The following is a 20704-nucleotide window of genomic DNA, read 5'->3' on the forward strand; positions in this document are numbered from 1 at the left end:
ATACATACACGCATACACATTTCTTGTGCCTATAAGAATAATTATTTCAAATGCTTGTAAAGCCATCATCCTTGTATTTGATCGAAATAATATACAGATACAAGTACATTAATCTGTGTAATCAGATTCTATTTAATCTTCTCTTGCCATGTTTCGAGCAATGATCATTGACGGCAACATTGTTTTATATATAACAGATCAAGAAATGATCATATTTATTATATCAAACATACCTGGATCGAGTAATGATCAAATGTAATGCACAGCAGATCGGCGGCTTTCATAATATTGTCTTTGGTTTTTATGTTAACTAAACCGATTGAGGATCGGGCCTCTTGAAAGCACCCTTTGGCAAGTGTTGTATTGTTTGAGAGAGGGCCATGTCATGAGCGGACATGGCTCCACATTGTGGAAACATGTCCCCTCATAACATGTCCCTCCACATATATATTTATACATGTCGATATCATAAAAAGAAACATATAGAAACGAAAACGCTCTCTCTCCCTTTGATCGGCAATCTTAGACTTGAAGAAAAAAAGTACATCAGCATCTCATCAATACATTATAATCTGCATATTGTAAGAATTGCATTAGTCTAAAATAAATTTAATATACTTTAACATTTCTGCACCCGCGATTTTTATTGTATTCTGCATGATTTTTTCGTGATTTTAACCGAAAAAAACACCCGATTTTTTAAAAAAAATCATGCCCGATTTAAATGGAGATTAAATTGGCTAGGGTTTTGGATCGGGATATATCGCGATTTAGGCGATTTTTAGCCGATATTTACATCTTTGGTTAGAACGTAACCAATCTGAATTTTCACTCATAAGTAAAGAGCTTAACAAGCAAGATAAAAGGATGCATTCCCATGTTTTTCAAACATAAATAAGAAAATTAATAAATTATTCAACCCCACAATAAGGTGCAAAATTTGAAAAGATGGAAACAAAAAAATGATAAATTGTCATTGAAACGAGCATTCTTCTTAAATTGTTTCATTAACACACGTCTTCTGTCCCAAACACAATTTTTCCATAAATCAAAAGGATAGTTTCTATGGACTTTTATATGAAGGCTATGATGATATACAAGATTTCAAAATTTGAGACAGAAAACACTTTTGTAAACAAGAGACCAAATGCAAATTCAGTTCTCCAAATTGCACCTTCAAAATTTATTTAATCATGTTTTAACTATCCTATGCAAGATGTTTCCCCTAACAAGGCCCTATTATCACAAAAAATATTATAGATCATCACTCCTACCAAGCTTCTATGCAAAGAGTTTGGCCTTGTGTATTATACTTTTCCACAACTTGATCCTTTACAATCCCCTTTCACTAACTATAACAACAAGATCGCTTGCATAAGCTAAAAAGCAACACATCCTCAAAAATCAATACAAAATCTGTTCTCCCAGAGAAAATGTGATTGCATTCAAAAAAAAAACTGTTCCACTCTCAATCTTATCTAATTTTTTTGTCACCCATTTTCTACTTAGGTTTGTTTCTAATTTTGATCGAGAAAGACAAATCAAGTGAAATTGCATTTAGGGAAAACATACAATGGTGCAGTAAATGTAACAAGTAGGCTCTTGCATTTGTACCTATCAATATACATCTGACCTGTTAATTCAGGAGCCTCAAAGCATCTGACCTACACGAATGAATGGTCAAAGAACTTGATGAAGACAAAAATAAATCTACTCAAATGGCTCTGGAAGATGTGCAGCATATTATTTACAAGAATTTGTTCATATACTAATAAAATTTAAAGGTTAAGTTCGCAATATACAGAACATTGCGTATGTTTATACGTTGAATTGTGATCTTCTGTCAGTCATTGGAATAGCAAAGAAAAAGTTGAAGGTTGATTTTCAAGAAGAGGAGCAACATATCAAGTAGAAGAATAATAATACCCCGATTGTGACTACAACTTAAGCAAAAGGGTTGTATAAGCTCAACACTACCATGCTGAATGAAAAAGTTACAATAGCAGCTTACAAATCTCCTCAAATTTTGAAGCACTGAACTTATGAACATCTAAATTTTCAATATTTTAATTATCTTAGCAAGAATGGTGTTGGTTCAATATTGCCAAAGACTGGATGCAGTAAAGAAATTTGTGAGACATGTCTAAAAGGGCAGCAGCTGACTGAATGTTTTCAGAAGACCAAGAAATTATGGTAGCTTGTTTATGCAAGTCCTTTCCACTGAATATTTGCCCTTCAAATTCTTGGGACCTTCTTGTCTTGTTCATATTAACATGTTCTTTGATTCCACACCTTAAGGAGTTCTCTTTCTGTCCTTGTTGATTCACTCACACTTGTGCTTAAATTTCTCCCATTCCTGTCTTACATGTTAAAAAGGACATTTTCTTTCTTCCACTTTAGGAAATCCATGCCTAAGCCACCTTGCAAGTTTCTACTGCAAGATTCTCTTTGCACCAAGTGTTGTTTTACATATGGACAAGGATTCATTTTGCAAGTACACATACAAAAGATTTGCCAAAATTACTCCAAAAGCATGTTCTACAATAAGGTTGAAAGACCTATTTCCATTCTCCATTCTTCTTCCTCTTATTTCCATTTGCATGTGGAATTATTAAACTTCACATGGTTATTTTTATCTAACAAACTTTTACCCTAGTACCATCAGTTTTCTTTATTTTAAGACCATCTAAATAATTTTAATACCCTCCTAACTCCTGCTCTAGATCTTCTGACACAAATTTGAGTGCCCCCACACTATTTCATTTGTTGATGGCTTCACTTCGTGGTAATTGGAGTAACAGATGCTCCCATCTAGTGACAGTTCATGTGATAGGTCCTCAACTACATTAACAGATTCAATCAGCTGTTAAGCTTCCTTCTGTCTTTAACTATTCTTTTCACCTTAAGTTTGAAAAGAATTGCTGCATTAGCTTGAGAGAAACATGACTTTCTCTTGTCAAGTTTTTAGTTAGTTTTGTTTTCAAAATAGTTTATTTTCACCAGCACCAAAAATGCTCAGTAACTGCTACTGAATTATTTTGTTCAGTATATTGCAAAACAGGTATACCAACCATCTTTAATAATGCACAGCAAGGAATGCATTGTCAAAATTAGAATTGTGGAACTTAAAAGCCACATCAGGGGGAATTATTCTACGACTCACTTACAACATGCACATAGCCTCATACAGGTATGCCTGCATTATTATGGTTGCTTTGGCATAGGAACTTGCTCAACAGGGCCTAAACCTAAGTCATCATTGTGGCAATCACTTTGTCTTACCACTAGATTACAGCCCTTGTGAACCTACTAACAGCTCCTAACATACACTTTGTAGAATTTGTGTTCACCATGCAAGTTCTTAAGAAATCTCTTCTTTGATTTATACAATTTGACAAGGGACAGGCCAAACACGTCATTCTTCACCAGAGACACAGCCCATGACCAGAATTCAAGTCTAACTTTTGGCAAATAACTTAGTATTTACCTGAATTGGTTCTAGAGAAAAAGAAATTGATGCATGGTTACAGTAATCAATGATGTGAATTCCTCTATAAGATGGGTATTATTTAGATTGACACAAAACCATACTCTATCAGTAAATAAATTGACATATAATAAACATTAGCAAAAATTAATGATAAAGAGATTTTCAATGATGTGAATTCGTCTATAAGATGGGTATTATTTAGATTGACACAAAACCATACTCTCAGTAAATAAATTGACATATAATAAACATTAGCAAAAATTAATGATAAAGAGATTTTATGCTTTTATAAATATTGTCATACTTATGGCTCGTGACCTCCATTGTTGTACCAATGGCTCATGACCTCCATAGTTGTACCTGTTGCTTAAGCATATCATCTATAACGTGTAATAAAATGAGAGCTTCTTCGAGATTATTGATGTTGATTCATATTGAATTGTATAACAATGTAATTATGAATTATGGTGCATTTATTTATGTTTATTTTATTAAATAGTATCATACAGATCAACTTTTTATATTGTTTTGCAGTTTTGACAGGATCGCCCTCATCGGTTAACCTAACGAAGAGATCATGGGGGTACCCTTCAATCTTAGAAAGCAGCATAACTAGAGAGAGAGAAACATTTTGCATTATAATTATTAATTAGGATCCACTGATGTTTAATGCTTTTAATTGCTTGGCATATTAGAATGCCTATACTGCATGTTGCTTGCCATATGTGCATTATTTCAACCAAATCTGCTCTTGAGTTCATATAAAATTACATTATAATTTCCAGATAAAGTGATTATCCAATTTGAATATGTAGTGCATTCCCTAACGTCAATTCTATGGGTGATATAGAACCAAAATTTTCTGATCTAAAAGCTTATTCATGGGGATAGTGTGCAAAACTTTAACACATAGCAATGTAGCATCCATTTTAAGCTGCGTCCTGCCTCAGCACAAGTTAATGTTATATATTAACAAGGAATGAGGGGAATGGCTTCCAAAGACATAAATGCATTCTCCTCCAAGTAAATAGCAATCTAATTATTTTTAAGTTTAGATATTTACATTTTAATATATTTTTCATTACTTCTAACATATGAGAATATTTACTGGTTTTATCTCCAAAATATAGGTCTGCAGTCCAAATTCAAAGACAATGAGATTTTGTAAAGCTTCAATTAACTTGAAAACACTTGAAAGCCACTTCATTTCATTCTTCTCTCACTCTGACACATTTTTCAATTTTCAAGTCAAGCATGCAATGCAAATAAATTAATAATTAATAAGTTCCTCTCTAATCTCTGAAAACTCTGAGAAAAAGAGTATATATATTCAATTCTTGATGACATGTAACACTAGCAAAATCTCCAACAATACAAGAGAATCAAGGTAAAACAGATTACCTTGAATGCATGTCGTTGTTTACAACCCATCAACTGCAATGTGCTTTGCAAAACTGGACGTGTATAACGAAACGATCGATTTTCCCTTTGTAGAATCGAATAATGTGATTTTTCTCCTTCCCCTCTGTCTGGCGAATAATCATCAACTACAATGATGTAGAAAAGTTTATGTGCCTCTGCCATTATGTCCTTAAAACATGGAAACCTTCTACAAGCTGAAAATGAAAAACAAATTTGAGAGAAGAAATCAAGGATCTGGATCAGAATAAATGCTTTGAGAAGCATGCCTGGAATCTAAAATGAAAAGAAAAGAAATCAAATAGCTATGATTTTGGTCAGCTTATAAACAATTATGTCATTGGAAGACGAGCAAACTTGTTATTGATCACAAACAATTTTGTAGCTACCCAACAGGAAAGAACGGTTGTTGATGTTGGATCATCTTACATCCACATAAACAGGAGTCTGGCAAACAAGAGTATTTTCCTTCTATTATTATAAATACCCAAACATTTTTTTATATTCCTATCAAGATAAGCAAATTTTTTGGTCAGCTTATAAACTGTTATGTCATTGCAAGACAAGCAAAATTGTTATTGATCACAACAATTTTGCAGCTATCCAACTAGAAAGAAAGAAGGTTGATGTTGAATTATCTTGCATCCTAAAAAACGGTAGTCTGGCAAACAAGAGTATTTTCCAACTATTACTGTAAGTACCCAAACATCTTTTTATATTCCTATTCTTGTGGTTTTCAGTATCAAATAGTCCATAGATAATGAAATAGCATGCTCTGGGAAAAATGAAAATTCATACAAAAAATCTATATGGCAGACTTGCTCATATTTCTGATAAATGATTATAGTACTTACTCTTGCAGCTAATAAAAATCACTAGCTTTCATTTTCAGTCAGTCAACGGGTAATGAGATAGCATGTTCTAGGAAAAATGCAAATTCATACAAGAAAACTTCAATTCAGACTTCCTCGTACATTTTATTAATGATTATGGTAATTACACTTGCAGTATATAAGAGTTGCTAGTTATCAATAAGCCAATAAAATGAAAATATAAGAAATATAAGAAAAAAGCAGTCATACTGAAAAACTGCAATGCGGACTTGATCATATTTCTGATCAATAATTACAGTGCTTTGTCTTCTAATGTCTACAATATAATAAACACAAATTAACAAGAAAAGGATGTTAAGAACTCAAATCATTATCTTAAGCACTTCCTATTACAAACCAGTGAAATAGGAAACAATGCCTTTTGGTTCACTTAACAATTAAAAGGGGTAGTGCGGCCAGTACCCCAGTGCAATTAGTTTCTACCATAGTATCAAGGACATTTAGCTGAGTCATGCATGTCTTATAGATAGTATTCATGGGTAGGCACAAGCATGGGATAGGAAATCATTAATACTGGGCCCAAACATTGCGTTCTGGCTACAAAGTTAATTTTTAATTATGCAAATACTGGATCTTAAAAAAATGTATTCTTAATTTTTTTGTGGTTTTATTGGTATAAATGTCTACTGCACATATGATGATCGATCCAAGAACACTCAAGCGAATAAATGCAAACGAACACACAAAATCGGTTCTACAGTTCCCAACCTAGCTGCAGCTTGTTAAGCAGACACCTTGCAAATTGGACACAAGCCAATGTAAATATCGAACCCAATAAAATAATCCAAAACACAAGGATATTGAAAACCCCACGCATTTGAAGACTAGAAATAAACTAAGAATATCAAATACACAAAAACTTGTAACTACTTGCCAGCATGTTTTAAATATTAAAAAAAAAAATATACAGACGATGAAATGCTAAACTTATTTTTAAAGATGAGAGGAATTCACCTACTCAATAGCAACCATTTTGTAGAATGCTTCAATGAAACTCTGACAATCTAGATCTCAAAGAAACCACATCCAAACCAATAGTGTTCCCTATTGATTCAAGGTACACGATAATCTACAACTAAATAAAACAAATTACTCAAGATAGTGATTAAAATGGAAATAAGAAAGAAGAAAACCTAACTTTCAAGCAAAAAGGAGGGCACACATAACAAGACTAGAAAAAGCATCTGAGTAATCACAGAAAATGCTTTACTGAATAAGCTCCAAATATAAAAATTAAATATTTTTCGAACAGAATGCATTTAAGATATACCTTAAAACTAACCTCTGATGTGAAAGTGTGCAGAATATATGCCAACTGCTGTTATCCTGGCACATGATCGTAGCTTTGGCCGTAGCCCCTATCAGCACAAGATCGTCCAAGCTATCAATAAGATTAGATTAAAATACACCACGAAAACCTAAGTTTTATGTCCGATAAAACACACGCCGAAAAGCACTCTAGAAAATTATAAACTGAATTAAAAAGCATTCACTCACATTTGCTACTAAATGTAACAAATTAATACGCAATTACAAACCACAAGCAAAACTCAACATGTTGCCTGAAACAGACATGGAAACTACAAATATAACACATTTAAACAGGTCCGAGCAAAAAATGTTGATGAAAGCAAAATTCTTAACATCTACAAGGAAAAATAAACTTATTAAAGGAAATACTTAAAAGAAAAGATAGTGATCAGAACAAACAGAAAATAGAAGAATCTTCAAAAATACTCATTAGCTTTTCCAACTTCGTATGTTTTCTACAAATCTTAAGGTAAAATTCGTACACAAAATTTTAAGATAAAAAAAAAATCTAGATTTCAAAAACAGTGCAAAACGTGAATTCAAGAAACCCGTGAAAAAAATGCGACTCCAATAAGCGCAAATTTATCGTGGAATACTGTTTTCTGAATATAAAACTACTGCAAAAGCATAGACACTAACTTGCCTCGAATCTTGCTCAGAAAAACCGCAAAACGGCTAAAAATGGAGCACAAACTTCATCCGCGTACGATCCAAGGCCATCTCAGCTTAAATTTGTGTCGTTTAAAAGTTTTTTCATAGAAAAATAATGAACCTGCATAAATGACTATCATATTTAAAGCTTCGAGCTAAACTTATCCCTCATTTCCTCTGCTGTACAGTTCAACACCTCGCACGGCCTTCGTGGCGCCTCCTCTTCAACGCAGCTAACTGAATTAAGTAATCCTTATTTTAACCCTGGTTAACGGGTTGCTTTACTAGCAAATTAGCATAATAGACTATTCTTATAACTTCTCAATAGGCGCAAAGAAATAATTTTAAATTATGAAAAAATGATCGACATTGCCGCTGACAGAAAGCACGTTGAAGGACGGAAAACCTGATTGACAGAAACTTTCTTGATTGATGTGAGATTCAAGGACGGCCAATGGTGAGCAAACCTAGACGGGAATCTCTGCATATCATTTCATTTCTTCCAAAATCTTACAGCTCTCACACGCATTCCAAGTTAATAACTTCAATTTTTGACGCGTCTTGCGATTTGGCGACGCGCTCATCTGATTTTGAACGTCAAAAATGGTTTCAGATCTTAACGTGCACGGTATCGTCAGGCAGTTCAAACGAGCGTCAAACATTATTTAATGTCAAACATAATTTGTTTATTCAATATTTTGCCTTCGGAGTTACGCATATCACCTAATTAAGGACGATTTTGCGCGTATTGACCGGGCAATAAATACGACCTCGCACGTTAGTTTGTCCTAATCAACATAAAATTAAAAAATATTTAGTGAAAATCTTACGCACGAACAAATGGCATAGCAGGTGGTTTTGCTCCAATTTGAAAAAGTCCACCTAAACAGTCAAAATGGTTTTGTCTAGTTTTTGGACCTTTACAAGACTTTATTTTAAAGGATTTATTTTAAGTCAAATTCCTCCTCCTAAGCGACAGGTCTTTTATTGTGACGAAACATTTTCAGACTGAAAATGGCACATTTACCATTTTCATTTCAAATTTTTTAAAAGGAGTTTGTTGTGCCTAATACTCACCTAATGATAAGGATAATTATTTCTTTAAAAATTACTAATATTTTTTAAAATTAAAGTTTGGGCCTTGACTTATGAAGGAGACTACTCTTTGAAATATAATTTTCTTAGATTTTAAGATCGATCTTTTGGATCACAATTGTGTAATTCAAAATAGTGATGCTAAAGCTAACATAGAGTTCTATCCAAAAGCTTTCTCAACTTACTATGTCGAGAGGTATCTACAATGACATCAAAATATCCGTAAACAAAATCCATTTTTGAAAATTTTAATGCCGAGAAGCATCTACAATGACATCAAAATGTCCATGAACAAAAATCCATTTTCGAAACAATTTGACATGCAAATGACAAGTAAATGCATGAATTATGCCATGTTTCAGTGTTTGTGGAGGTGTTATTTTATTACTCCAAATAAAATAGAACCCTCGCCACTCGTCTCCAGCGAGATTCACAGCTTTTTGCATGTAGGACTTTAATGGATTTGTATTCTTGGTGTTTAGTATTTTAGAAGAACATTTATTTTACAGATGATTCTCTTCTATTATAAAATCTCTTGGCATATATGTAAAATATTTTTTTAATATAGGTATACTAGTTTTTTTGGGTCGGTAATGATATGATTTTATTAATAGAAATAAACATCTTACAAGGTATCTCAAAACATTATCAAAAACTAGCAGCTACCCATACATCCAGTCTGTATCTCAAGAAAACACCCCCAAATACCCAAACACTACAAAAAAGAGCACATCTATGCTCAAACGGAGACTCCAAAACCCAATCTGATAGCATTACAATAACAATAAAAAAGTTAAACACTTTGACTAGCTAAACAAAAGTCATAACAGAACAAACTTAAAAAGAGGCATGTCGTAATTCAAGTGGTTCCTCTGCATAACCTGGCTTGGCCATGTTCTTCCGCTTTCTTGGCCGCAATTGAGGCCCCACCTCCCTCCTAACCACCTCCATAGCTTCTCGCAGGGCTGCTTCCACTCGTATCAGCTCCACGAAGATCTTTAAAGTTCCCATCCTCGCCACACCAGAGCTTGAAATCTCTCCTTCAAGTCCCCTTCCTGCCACCTTACAAATGGTACTTTCCCATCGAACTCACCATCAATTATCTTTTTAGTCACCTCGAATCCATCTCTAGGTACTGCCCACTCAAAAATGGAATCCATCCCTCCCAAATACTCCACTGCAACCAAAGCCTTCATCACCCTTTTCACCACATCAACAGAGGCTTCAAATTCCAAGCCCCATGCCACCATTAGCGAATAGATATCCATAATCGTCTGATATTTGTGACTAATATGGTTTCACTTCCTCCCCCAAAAGCAACTTCATAGCATCAATGAGCCTCTTATTGTTATACCAAAAGAGGCCTTTCAGCCTTCTAACAGAGACTTTCTCAATAAATGGAACCAAGCGCTTATGTGTTTTATATGTGAAGTTGGCCTCCATTTCAAATCCTTCTACAATATCGCCACCTTCTCGTCCAAACCCTCTCTGCTTCCTCTACCGACTCTGTAGAAACACTATGTCAAAATGCAGAAAAACTAGTTCAATATATACCGCACAAAAATATCGTTGTGAAAAAGATGAGGCTTTCAAAACTTCGTCGCCTACTCAAAGTCCATCCGCCAACCCACATCATCGAAAACATTGCGCATTAATATGGCTTCATAAAGGATTTGTCTTTACCAATTCAAAACATTCCATCCCTACAGCTCCAGCATTTACTCCACCTCAATCCAAGCCAGTGAGCATGTCTGCCAACTTCCACTTTCGTACTTGCCATTATCATGGAGGTACAGCCACATTAAACACTTGCCACTTCATCATTCTCAATAGTAAGATTTTGAAAATCTTCACAATGAGTGGCCTTTTCCTCCTCAAAAGACGTGCCCCATTTCAATAGCACATCTGCCACCTCATTCCTCGATCTGTGTAAATGAGAAACTTTGAAGTCATTAAAAAGATTTAAATATTTTTTGATATTTTTAATATAATTATCTAGCTTCCAAGTTGGTTTTTCCCCTTTAATTATCACATTTATTATAATCAACGAGTCACCTTCTAGATGAAATTTAGAAAAGTCGAGTTTAAGACCCCATTCAATCACCAAGAAAGCAACATGTACCTCTGCCTCATTATTTGTTCCCCTATCCAACTTTTGAGCAACCATTTCTAAAATATTGCCTTTCCAATCTCCAAAATCCACTCATGTCCCTGAGTTACCCAAATTGTCTTTCGAGGCTCCGTCAAAATTTGCCTTAATCCATCCCTCACACAGAAGAATCCACTTCATCACCTTTTGTATCTCAGAAGACCATATACACAGGTCAACCCATCTAGGCCCATTAACAGGCCTAAATATAGGTATACTAATTATCATTCACTTACAATAGATTTTAAAAAATTAAAAGAGCTCCCTTTGAAAAAAAAACCTAGTTTATAAAGCCATTTGATTAGTCATGTATAATGCATGTTTCCCTCCATAGCTAGACACTATTTGCCAATCTATTTTAGGATTAATTTGAATTCATTTTTCCCTCCATTACTAATCACTATGAGTCAATCTATTTTAGGATTAACCCAAATTCATTTAAAATTATGCTAAAACTAATACTTAATTATATCCAAAAACATTTCAATTTTTCAATTATTCAAAAGAGATCTTAGAAAATATAGAAAGTTTTCTAGTGATCTTTTTATTAGAAAAATAACTCAATTTATAAAACTATTCCGTTAAATCATGTTTAATGCATGTTTTTCTTCCTTACTATTCATTTTGAGTGAACTAAAGTGCAACTCATTTTAAATTGCATGTTGAGATGATCTATTTTAAAGACTAGCCCAAATTAATTTTAAATCATGTAAATTATCATAAGAACATTGAGGGTGGCACAACGATATCATGAATCATCATAATTGCATCATCAACCTACCACCTTCATTGCAACACATGGACAATCTATAAATAGATGCACTTTGTTCAAACATAAAATTTAAGATCTTATAGTTAAAAAAAATGTTACAAGTTGAGAATAATTATGACCATCTAGATCATATCACATTGCATGTTGAGGCTACACATGAGATTAAAAAACAACATATAATATAACCAAGGTTGCCAAGAGATGAGTGCTAGTATTGGTATGGGAGACCGGTATCGTTACCAATATGGCTAGTTTTTCAAAATAGGAGATGGAGGTACTTGGAGACACCGTTTTTTTAATATAATTTAATAATTTATAGAAAATCTAAAAAAATATCATGACATTGAACTTTGAAAACAAGAACAGTGGTAAAGTTTAACATTAACTTTAAAGTGTAAGTGCATAAATAACAAATGTCGTTGTGTCAAGGATTCAAAGAGTTTCTAGTTCACATCCACTAAATGTTTCATATTTGATATTAGATAAGATTACATATTGAAATTCAAAAATCTTGATAGCTTGATAAGTTGATATGCAAAAAAGAAATGCAGAAATATATTGCCTACATGTACATGTACACCATGAACATCCATATCAGGGTCCTCAACTATGATGCTCACCAAATATTCATCACTTTCAAACTCAAGTTCCTTTGTTGGTAGAATAATTAGGGGTAAATAAATAAGGCCATTTGTTTCAACCACTTCATCCACAATGGCTGCAACTTCTCCATCTAGTGAAATTCGGTCCCATTTTGTTGAAGGACCCTCATCGTATAGATAGGAGATCTACATAAGAGAGAAGATGAAAGGATCTATGAATGTACGTCAAGTTCTCTACTTCCTTTGACCCTAATTGGTTCCTCTTTAATGAATGAATAAAACCAAATATACTCCAATTTCTCTCGCAAGATGAAGAGTTGGCTACTTGTGAGAACAATCTTATTGCAAATGATTGCAATTCAAGGGGTCCACCTCCATAATTCCACAACCACTCTATTGGTCTTTCTTTGCTTTCATAACATATAAAGCTTCCATGTAAGAAAAATTACCATGTTGGGACATGAAAACTTATTCCATTGACTCCTCAAAATTAGGCATCCTCACCTCAACCATAATTTTTTTCTATTTTGGCCAAAAATCCCTTCATCACCTCTCTATCCTCATATGGAGCCATCTTGTTGGTCACTTGTACGTCATACCATGCATAGGAAACATAATGAAGAGGTGTATTAGGTGTGTTCCATCTTCCATGTAATTTTTCCTCTATCAAAGGATATAATTAAAAAATATTTTGCATTTGTTATCTTCTTGACTCTTTCACACATGGAGTCTATTGCTTCATAAACATCTTCCAAACATGCCTTGTCTAAATCTTCAAATTTGATCACCTCATGTGTAGGATTAATAAACATTAGCCCAAAAATGGTCATCAAAGATCATACCTCTCACCTAAACTATAGTAACTGATGTAGATTATCTCCAAGTTGCCCATGCATCACTAACAACCATGGAGCACAAAGATCCTTTGACTTCACAAAGATGACAAGAAGAATAAAGTAAGAAGCAAACTATGTATTAGCAGGTTTGAGAAGTTCCACTTTGGCAAATTTTCGATAAATGGTTTGTGTGTGATGATGAATAAATATGAAAATCTATATTTTTTCCCCTTTTTCTATGAGATACAAAATCTATTGGAACTTGCCAATATCTTTGAGTGTATTATTCAATGAATGCACACAACACAGTGTCCAAAATATATGCTCATAAATTTTTTGTGCAAGCATGCTTTTTGCTTTGCAAACAAAGGAAACATTAGTAACAATTTGGACTACAAGTGATGCCACCACATCCTCAATGTCATCACATAGTTGGTTATGAAGAAACTTTGCCTTTTTCCTTGCCCTGAACAATCTATTGCCTTGAAAAAGAAGGCCCTTTATTGCATGTTGCCATGATATTAAGCATTAGATGATTTCTAGCATATGTCCACCCATCCATCACAATATTGCATCCTTTTGTAACCCACAATCTTTTCATTATTGCAGTTTGTTCCTCTAATTGATTTTTTTCTTTATCAATTATAGTCTCAAACTTTCCATACCCAAGTGGTTTATACCCTGCTAGTGCATTACTGATAGCTTGGACCATCTCTTTGTAGAAAGGTAAGCAAGCAACATTAAATGGCATTCCATTTTCATAAAAGAATCATGCAATCATTGCATCAACCACTTTTTGACATTACACATCAAATAACATTCCAATGGGATTTGAGCTTCCAATATGTGGTCTCTTGCAAGAATCTTTTGCTGCTACATCTCTAGAAGATACATATGCCTCTTATTCTCTATTTTGATTTTGACTTGCAAGTGTTGCCCCTATTGTTGAAGCATGAGAGCTCAAATAAGCAACCTTCCCATCTGCCCTCTCTTGATCCCTCACAACATCATATTGTTCTAACGCATTTGGACAAGGATCAACACCTTTACCAAATATCTTTTTTAGTGAAGGCATAAGCCCTCACCCTCGTGTAAGTACCTTTGCATGACATTTGACACAACTTACATGTGATTGTGGTTGTTCCACCTAAACCCTTTGGCCCTAGAACATGATCACACCACTTCCACAATGAATATAGGCTTTAAATTCCTCCACCCAACATTCTACATGAAAAAAAAAAAATTATTAAATTTGATCTTTGCTAAAGTTGTGCCATTTTTTTCAAAACAGTTTGTATGCATGTAGGTTTGTAATGGTTATAAAATATAAAATTATATGTAAATGTTTGGAAGACTTGTTTTACTGATGACATTCATGATCATAACAAATTTGTAGGGTTTGCTATAGAATGTATTCAATGGTGTTGTCTACATGCAAGGAGTGGTGTCTAAGCAATAAATAGGCCCATTTCTGAAATTGCTTTCTTCATGACTAGTGAAAACCGAAAATTCCTTATTGTGATTAATCCATTATCTTATTTGATATTCCTATTCTTCACTATAGTTTTCAAGTTTTGCAAAGAAGCCAAACATCAACCCTTTAAACTAATTAACAAAGCTACCAAAATAGGTTAAAACTTTACGTGACCAATATCTGTTGTGTCATAATTTTTAAAACTATAGGTAGATTAAAATTTATATGATAGAGATTAGATTATTAGACCAACCTTAATGTTGCAAATACTCTCCAGACTCTTTCTTCTTATCTACCTTGAAAAAAAGATAAAATTTGAAAGAGTCACAACTCAAAAGGGAGAACCAATCGATGAGCATGCATAGACAGGAAGGCTAGAAGTGGAACTGCCTCACAATTTTTTGGCAAATAGCAACTACACTAGATTCTTTGCTAGATCTTTGGCTAATCCACAAATGTTACTACTAATTTTATACTTTATACCCTACATTTGTTATACTCCTATCATGTATTCCCCCTTAGTATCATTTTCTTCCCCCATGCAACGTTTGTTTCTTCCTTGCATCAACCATTTGTCATGTTAACATGATGAAAGTTAGTTTTTTTTAATCGTAAGAGACTTTCAGATATGCCTGGAGACTATGGAGGAATGTCTCCTATGTGCAAGGACATTTCCAACCATGTCCCAAGTACTAGAGATGTGCCTTGGTCCCCGGGATGCACCTCGAGCCCCTTTGATGTAACATATAAGACAACTCTTTTGAAACCTACATCACACTTTTGTTCATTAGGGCACACTTCATGGTGAAGTGGATATTGTTTCATGGGGAGATCAATTAAAGTGATTCCTTTTTAAAGCATATTGTAAACAAACATAATGGGGATGACTTCATTAGTTAGATAGGCTTGAGAGCCATCGATTGATGTTGATATAACAACTAACATATCCTATAAGATTTGAAGGGTAGTATTAGCTTTGTGTAATTCTATTAGTTATTTCATGACTATATTACAGTTTTCCTTGATCTTGATCTTGGGACCACTTCTTAATTTGACCATATAATTAAGAGATGACTTTATTAGCAAGAGTCTAGTTCCTTAGTGGTATGTTAGTATTTGTTCTCTCAACAATGGTTTTGTGTTAGGATGATATGGTCACTTCTACACATGATCATATAATTAAGAGATGAATTTCATTATCAAGAGTCAAACTTCTTAACGGTATGATGGTGTTAGTTGTTAGTATTTGTTCTCTCAACTATGGATTTTTGTTAAGATGATACAGATAAAGTTAAGGAATCCTATTCATTAATTGAACCACAAAAGTTTTGAAAAAAAAAAAAGACAAGAATATACAACCCTTTTAAGCCTTAGATGTCATTATAAGCTTCTGGTTCTACGACCCTAAGTTTAGAAGCAAGGGTGTCAACTTCACTAAGTTGATACTATTAACTCACTAAAAAACGCATAAGAGCCCTGCTCATGTTGGATCATTTCTAGTCTTTATTTCTCATTAGATAAATCAAATAGTTTAAGTTCCAATGTATTGCACAGTACTTTGAGGCTTCCATATATATTGTTAGTAGGAGTGTCATGCACTAATAAGCTAGTTTAAGTTGAAGGGCATTACAATAATAAAGATATGATCCATAAATATTTTTACTAGTCAATTTTTAATTCTTATGAAATTTGACCCATTAGGCTAGCAATTACTATGTTTCCTTATGTATGTAGGATACAAGAACTTCTAAGAAGTAGCTAGAATATGCAATGGGTTCTAAGTTACTAGTTGTATTTCATTATTGTTACTAATATGAGATTAAACCTAATCATATAAATTGTATACTACGTGGGTCCCATTTTATCTTATGATTATTAAATTATAATACTGAAGAAAAAAAAGAAAAAAAAAACATAGGAAGAAGATTAGTACAACATTCCATTAACAGCTAGGTGGTATTACATGAGTCCAAAGTAAAAACGAAAAACAAAAAGTAACAAAAGGTATCGACTATAATTAAAGTAGTAGATGTCATCAAAGCCTTAAACAACACACCCTAAGTTTTGGCTTGTTTAGGTGGCTCATATTACATGAGCCTAAAGTAAAAACAAAAAACAAACTAGTATAGTTAAATTAGTAGACTTCATCAAAGCCTTAAACAACACACCCTAAGTTTTGGCTTGTTTAGGTGGCTCATATTACATTAGTCTAAAATGAAAACTAAAAACAAAAAGTAACAAACAAGTATAGTTAAAGTAGCATTAAACAACACAACCTAAATTTTGACTTGTTAAGTTCATATAAAATCACACTAACGTCATCGAAGCCTTAAACAAGGCAACCTAAATTTTGACTTGTTTAGGTGCATATAAAATCACACTAATAGATCCACCCTTAATGTTAGGTGGCTCATATAAAATCAGACTAATAGATCCACCATGTATTAGATCCATTAATAGGGCAACCTAAATTTTGACTTGTTTAGGTGCATATAAAATCACACTAATAGATCCACCCTTAAGGTTTAGGTGGGTCATATAAAATCGGACTAATAGATCCACCATGTATTAGTGTGATTTGAGATGAACCACCTCAATAAAGCAAAGCTTAATGTGTGTTATTTAAACACAAGGCAGGAAGAAAGTTAAGAAAGTTAGAGGTATAGAAACATCTAATGGTTTAGTAAGCATGTTCTGCAGCTACAAGGCATTCGGAATCCTGTGTGGTTGTTGTACACGGCCTGTAACACAGAAAGCCATTGCAGCTGCGCGCTTTGCCGTTAAGCAACGGGCAGTTATTATTACTATCATTCTTGCCTACACTACTGTCACTTGATATAATCATATAAACATTCCAAAATGAAGACATTTTCAGAAAAATTAGAGTCATGAATCAGAAAATACCGGAGTGGGGAAGCAGTTTTGCACAGGCCTTTGAGGAACCCAAATCCAGTAATTGTGTAGGCCGGAGCAGTTGAAAGATGTTGTACTCAGAAGGAAGCGCAGAGCAGAGATTTGAGCATTTACAGGTCCAGAGGGCATTTTGTTGGTGCCATGGTTGGATTAGATTCAAGGTAAACAGAGCATCCGTGTAAAGAAAATACAGCGGTTTATATGTCAATTGACGGTTTACCTCAGCTCGAGAGAGACCATGGACAGGTGGAGGATGCAGCTTCTCCTAATGACACCTCTCCATGCAAACGGCCATGTTAATATCGTTTATTTAATCAATTTTCAAATTCAGGAATATATTTTACCGTTATGTTTCTTAGGATTTTGAAGGGTCATGTCACTTCGTTTCACATGCTAGAGTTGAAAAAAGTAGTTCTTGGTGGGTGCCCAAGGATAAATTAAATAAGAAGTAAATTTAGAAACAAATTAAAATTCAAAAAATAATTTAAAATCAATAAAATTTGGGCTTTGTCAAGTGTAAAAAGTTCTTCATTAAAAATGACGAAATTTATAATTTATGGTTTTCTAGATTGCATGAATCCAGTATTCTCTGTAAATTGCAATGCGCTGAAGTGAGTGATGTTGGCACAATAAGTTGTAGTTTGTCAGGTAAACTTTTAGTACGACTAGGGACACGATAAACTACAGTTTGTTGGGTAAACTTTTTAATGGGAATAGTGACGCTAGAGTAACATGTCCTCCGGTACCACATGGGTTGGGGGAAACTAGACCTCGTGGCATTGTGCTTTACCACAGGAAGCTCTTGCCAATCTAGCCAAGCCCCTCAGCTAGTTTTGTATATTTATGTTATTTATTATATAGTTTTATGTTTATTTTCAGATAATGTTTTAATATAATTATATAATGATAAATAATATGATATTGTATAAAGTTAGATGCATTTTTTTAGTTTATTTATTTATTTATTTACACATGTATATTCTTATACTTTGGTCCAACCTTATCTATTTAAACATTTATTTTATTTGTTTGTTGATTATGACTATCTATGTACCTATGTTGTTAGCTAAATTTGATTATTATTTTATTTTAAAACAAGTTTGTTTTTGATAATAAAAGCAGCAAAAAATGAGGGGGCTGACCCATAGGTACAATTATGAGAACAATGATAGGACCATTGCCCGCATATAATCAACAAAGTAGCAACCTTTTACCTCTATCAAAAATAAAAACCATACTACGAGAGTTTATCAGCGATAAAATACTACTAGCTAGAGTATAATTCATATGCCACGCAGGGCCATAAACAACAAAATATAAACAAAAGCCTAAACTAGGCTTATCCATCCAATGACTACACAGCATAGACAAAAAACTCCTCCACATGTAGAAAGTTATTTCTTTTTCCCTTGGCTCTTCTTAGGGAGCAGCTTTCTAGCCCATTCCTTAGTGAGGAACTTGAACAGGCCTTTGTAGTCGTCGTCCTCCTTGCCTTTCCCTTTGGCTGTGCTTTCCTGCAATAGGCATAGCGTGGTAGTTGAGCATCTCATAACATTCAGAGCAAACTTGGACACATCGTGCATCTTGGACTCCGTCACCTCCAGTCTGTCGGTGATCACCTGCACATTGTCAGAGAGGGCCTCTATCTTTTTCTCAAGCTCTGCCAGGTTGGAATCCTTTTCCTTCACGCTGCTGGCCTCTTCAACGACCAACATTTTTTCAATCCTGAAGATCGGGGAGGGGAAATTGGCTGGCTCTTGACTCTTGGAGGAAACAGGGCTTTCAAAAATCCCGATGGAGCTCACAGAATGAGGGGTCGGATTGTGTTGGGCCAGGGGCATTTTAACAGTCGGAATGGAGTTGCCTGTGTCGTACGAGGAGGAGGGGTCTCTCAAGGATTTATCTGAGGGTTTAGAGGCCAGTCTACGAGAGCGACGGGGGGTGTTGGCTTCTTTAGGAATCTCCAAATCAAAGTCAATCTCTTGGATTTTGACTCTTTTGGGGGTTCTGACCTCCTCCAAGGAGTGATTCTTGGTTTTCTTACTGGAGGAGCCAAATTTCGGGCATCGAGGGCTTGAATCATTAATGATCGGAGGGTGGGTCGAGGGGCCGACATTCTACACAGAAATGGAGCGGGGCGGGCAGAGGGCGAGGTGAAATTTATACAGGCAGAGAATAAGGCCCTGATGCAGGATGGGAAAGTCTTTCCCTTTTTTCTTAGCTTCGGCTATATCTTTAATATTAGCATCCATCGAATGTAGTTAAAAGAACTGAATGGAAATGAGGTCTTTATTCCTCAAATGGTTCACGAACAGGAGATGGTAGTAGTAGAAAATGTCATACTTGCCCTCCAACGTAAAATACTTCATCATGATATAGTAGACCTCGTCCCATGGGTGAGGGAGCTCCTCCCTGTTGAATCCTCCCGCCCTCTTGATAGGGTTATCGCCTTGGTGGAAGAACTGGTTAAGGCTAGTAGAATCCACAATGCGGCTCTGCTTTTTCCATTTTCTACCCTCCATTGAAAGGCCCGTTGCCTGAGCTATAACCTCTTCATTGATTTCGAAAGAGATTCCCCCCATGGTCACCCTTCTATCCTCCTAGGAAGTCACGAATTGTCTGGAAAGTCTTTCGTCATTACCCTTCATACTTTCCATGAATTTGTCAATACCGCCTTCAGTGCACACAAACCAGTTCGTCGATTTAGCTTTGAACTCATCCACTTTATTGGGTTCCAGTCTAAGCCTGTCCCCCCCCATTCTTGAATCCTCCATTTTAACAAATTGCGAATGACTTACAGCCAAAATGCAGAGCCGAAGCAAACTTAAGGTGGAATTGTTAAGATAATTGTGTCGGACTTGAAATAAACGGTCGTAATAATCAGAGTGATTATTATCCCTTAAGATCCAGTAGATATCGAAAGCCGAAGATCTACTCGGAACGTGTGAGCCTTCATTCGGGCTAATGTAAGTTGACAGGTCCCCAACGCCGCCTTTATCGTCGCCAGTTGGCTCCATCCAGGTAATAATTAGGGAGTAATCATTCTCGATGGCTGTACTTTCATCATAAACCCATCACATATGGTAGTGGTGACTCAAC

At 34.8% G+C, this 20704-nt stretch overlaps 1 protein-coding gene across 4 annotated transcripts in view; it reads right to left on the reverse strand.

Annotated features, from left to right (window-relative positions):
* Window positions 1–17797, reverse strand: part of LOC131048362 (P-loop NTPase domain-containing protein LPA1 homolog 2) — a 54710-nt gene extending 36913 nt beyond the window's left edge. The window contains exons 1-4 of one of the 4 annotated variants that reach the window (XM_057982302.2): window positions 17597–17680; window positions 7085–7183; window positions 6757–6877; window positions 4892–5106 (exon numbers count right to left, since the gene is read on the reverse strand). In XM_057982302.2, coding sequence (XP_057838285.2) covers window positions 4892–5074 — 183 coding nt within the window. In that variant the 5' untranslated portion in view covers window positions 5075–5106; window positions 6757–6877; window positions 7085–7183; window positions 17597–17680. Of the gene's footprint in view, window positions 1–4891; window positions 5107–6756; window positions 6878–7072; window positions 7184–17596 lie in introns of all 4 variants that reach the window. The other 3 variants (XM_057982298.2, XM_057982300.2, XM_057982301.2) reach the window with 3 other exon arrangements.
* Window positions 17798–20704: the final 2907 nt, after the last annotated feature.

Source organism: Cryptomeria japonica, chromosome 8 (genome assembly GCF_030272615.1).
Source record: "Cryptomeria japonica chromosome 8, Sugi_1.0, whole genome shotgun sequence".
Classification (NCBI taxonomy): Eukaryota; Viridiplantae; Streptophyta; class Pinopsida; order Cupressales; family Cupressaceae; genus Cryptomeria; species Cryptomeria japonica.